Source organism: Mya arenaria, chromosome 6 (genome assembly GCF_026914265.1).
Source record: "Mya arenaria isolate MELC-2E11 chromosome 6, ASM2691426v1".
Classification (NCBI taxonomy): Eukaryota; Metazoa; Mollusca; class Bivalvia; order Myida; family Myidae; genus Mya; species Mya arenaria.
In genome coordinates this window covers 22,347,601-22,351,548 of record NC_069127.1, presented here as the reverse complement: position 1 = coordinate 22,351,548, position 3,948 = coordinate 22,347,601, and the positions used below count along the sequence as shown (strand labels likewise).

Below are 3,948 nucleotides of genomic sequence, written 5' to 3'. Positions count from 1 at the left end.
CTTTTCTTTTTTTCAATTTAATATTGGTCAGTTTTTAAGTGTTCTGCATTCACTTTTGCTTTAGCATACCCTTAAAGCTAAACAAATGTCTTGCTGAGTGATATTCACTGTATCTTTGATAAAAAGTGTAGTTTATACATGTAAACATGTTTTATAGTCAATTTCATTGATGTTTTATATGCACAGTATGTAAGATTTAAACTGTGTGTTTAATTAGAACTTTGAAACTTTTGAGTGTATTAAAACATGCATTAATAGCATTAAAAAAATTAAAATGTCAGGAAAATGATATAAATTTTTAATGTTTTTATGTTGTTCTCTGATGTTTACCCTTTAAGAGTATGTTTTGTGACTTTTTCCTTTTTTTTTTCTTTTTTTTTGACCACCCGGTGGACATTTTTTCCAAAAATTCTTGTAAACCAAAAAATAAAAAAGGAGTGGCCTTATCGATTTTGGTATAAAGATATTTTCTTTACAAACAAAACCTTACTTCGACTTAATAAAAGAAAGTTTCGTTGAGTTTTTGAATTATTGAATATGTGTCCATCTAAGGTTTCAAGTGAACTTACCTTGTATCACCTCAGTATTTACTATCCTTAGCGTATCCAAGGACTACAAGAAGTACAACAGCGTAAAAATAAACATGATCCTGCTATAATTAAAACCCTATAAGTGAATACTATCTCCTAACAAGGAGATACTTAGTCCTAATTAGAAATGTTCTATTAGAATTAACCCGTATTTTTGAGATAACGAGCATTGAATCAAGTAACTCGTAAATAAGATTTAGCTTGTAACAAAACACACATTATCATTAATCTCGAGGTCAGATTTTGGTTGGCTTCCCAGGAAACTGAGATACATGGTAAGATCCGAAGCTATATAAATAGTTGATGATCTAAAATGTAGAAAGGGAACTTGAATATGCAATTGATAGTTCTGAACATAATTTAGCAATTCCGTTAGCTCATGCATTATATTTTGTCAGTACTCTCAGCTGTTAACGTTTATGTTAAAATATCAAAACTTGTTCCTTTTTTCACTGTACATACTGCTGATCCTGGTAATTACATGTTCAAAACGGGTAAAACCATGTGTTTACACATTAAATCATTTTTTGTTTGGAATAAATTCATTAAAACGGTTTATTTTATTATTGTTTATGTTTCCATCGACAGACGACAAAAGAACATAATTAATGTGAATATAATTGATGCTGACAAGGTAATATTACAGATAAATAAATGCAAACAAAAACTACAGAAAAAGCAAATCAACACAATGGCATGAAAAACACACAAATAAAACAAAGAATCATAAGGCCAAACGTGGCCGGATATGTAACATGACGACTCAATTCAACTTCACATGAAAAGTCCTTAATCGAGCTTCTTCAAAATAAATTCAAAGACCGCAGTGACATGAAAAACTCTGGTGTTCATGATAACGAGGAGGATTATTTGGTATATATTAAAACAAGTGATGAAACTTATTTGCACCGAAATGTAACACACCAAAGTAGTTAAAGTAATCTAAACTCAGAAACGACACGCTGCGATTTGGCTGGGCAGATGTCCCTCTATGGTTAAAGTAAACTATTCGTTAATTTCTAAAATATGGGATGCTTTATCAATAGTTTTCATGCTTTCGGGATTCGTAAAAATAAGATGGGTCGGCGGTAATAGTAGTTTTTCTTCTTTTTCATCTCGGTAGGTAATATATTCTATTTTATCATTTTAATTAATAATCGTTTATTTAATAGACTGTATAACTGCTATAGAATTACTTTATATATTGGTTATTTGAAATGTCATAACAAACAGAAAAAGTTAATTTGTATTCGTATTCAATGTGAAACGGAGAACAGCAAGGTAAAATTGTTCGTTTGGAAATCAATGCAATAATAATGTTCATTTCGAGTAAGTCCTTTGATCTACTCATTTAATTTAAAAGGGATGCTGATGAAAAGAATGCAATATAAGGCTTATGATTTATTGGTTCTATATACAAGCGGATATTTCAATAGAAGTTCCTATATCAAAGAGTAGTTACAACACACCGGTCTTTTAGCTCTACTTTATTGGATTTACTGCTTCGTCGCCAGCAAGAAAGCACCAATTTGACCAGACTTTTTCTCATTTCAGGCAGTAAAGAAAAATAAATAAGGGCCTTAAATGCAAAATTGATTTTATATAGTTCTTCAAATAATTTTAGAAAAGTCTGGTCCGCATAAGTAATGATATAATCTCCATTCAAAAAAACTATTTTTGCTTTGATTACATTATGTGGGATAGAGAGAACCACAAATATAACAGCAACTACAGTCGCAGTTAACGATAATCTTTTGCTCTGAGAAAAGAATAGTATCCTCTGACGTTGGACCTTTTCATAGTTTGATATATTCGACATATTAGAACACGATGGGCATTCCGTATAACGGCGCCTTTGGGACCTGGTATTCAATCGAACCTCTACGGTGACCACTTTTGTACGCACTCGAAGAATGCCATCTACGCATTTCAATTTTGAGGCACATATGTATATTGATAAAGGTAAAATGAGCAAAATGCAGAAAACTAGGGGAAGGATGAATGAAAATACTGTGTCGATCTTTCTCATTGTCACAATATCTTGGGAATTTTCTGGTATCACCATACATAATTTTCTGTTGAAAATCTGATTATAAAACACACCACTTGTCCATGTCAAGTATAGATGTCCTACGATGGCAAAAATCGAGACAGCTGTTATGTAGCACTTTGTTCGGAAGGCATTGAAATATTTCTCGGCTATATTTGGTCTGTAACACATAATTATCCTTTCTATTAAAAGCATAACAACGAACCAGCTGGATAGAAATGTTGTCAAGAGATTAAGGTAGTAAATCACTTGGCAAAACCCTTCCATATTGTAGATGTCCAGAAGACGCAGAGAAAACCAAGGGATTGCCATCACAATCAAGTAAAGAGTATCCACAATTCCGAGCGCATAAAAGTAGCAGCACGGTGCAATCTTTTTCAGCTCCGAGTTCCGAACAGTGATAGCCAGAATGAGATTTGAAACTACGCCGATCGTTAACAAACTAGGCACCCCAAATTCATCTAAAACGTAGATAAAATCTAGTAAAAACTTCTCGGAATCGGATAACTGTCCCATATCGTAGGTATTGTTCCTGTGTGATATATATGTCAAACTGTTGTTTCCTGATCCGTTATGCACCATATAAAAATCTGAATTCATATCATTTGTCACTGAGCTTTCATAATTAGGATTTCCTTCCATTTTTTTATTCCGATTCACGATAAAGGTTGACCAGTCTATTTTACAACACAATTACCATACTTGAGCCGTTCTTCGAAACTGGTTAGTTTAAAATCGTCTGAGATGAATATCATCGCAGCGTAATCAGCATAAGGTTTGTTTTCCCGTCTATCAGACTAACTTTGATGGATCAGAGACATTTAAGAATGCTCGTAAGCTACCAATGTGCGCGAATCTATTCACGTTTTGTCTAGTATTTGAAATTGAAACCCCGCTCTCAATAAAGAACAACTTATTTAAGTTTGATCTAATGGATTTCGCAGCCTTTTCCACACTAAGTTATTTTCTCATGAGTGAAGTTAGATAGCGTTTAACAGAGTGATTTCCGCCAGTCCTCTCCGCTCTATCTGAAAATACAGAAACAACCCATTACTTAAATGCAAATGTGAGACACATTTCATCTGTTACGTTTGCACCAATATTCATTTAAAGGAGAAAGGTTGCGAAAAGCTTAGTTATTAATTGTACGTGTAAGTGTTAAAAGCGTATTGAGTGCTGAATCACCAGGTTATTCAATTTGAAAGCTTAATGCTTTATAAGTATATTTGAGACACCTTTATGTCGGATAGTTTTCTGGTGGCTCATACATATGGGAATACATGTAGTGTTATTACAGTGTTCCAACAG

The 3,948-nt window shown here is 33.2% G+C and overlaps 1 protein-coding gene across 1 annotated transcript; it reads right to left on the bottom strand.

Annotated features, from left to right (window-relative positions):
- Positions 1–2,037: 2,037 nt before the first annotated feature.
- Positions 2,038–3,156, bottom strand: LOC128237635 (uncharacterized). The gene has a single exon (XM_052953226.1). The coding sequence runs from the start codon at positions 3,154–3,156 to the stop codon at positions 2,038–2,040; it is 1,119 nt and encodes a 372-aa protein (XP_052809186.1).
- Between the last annotated feature and the right edge of the window lie 792 nt (positions 3,157–3,948).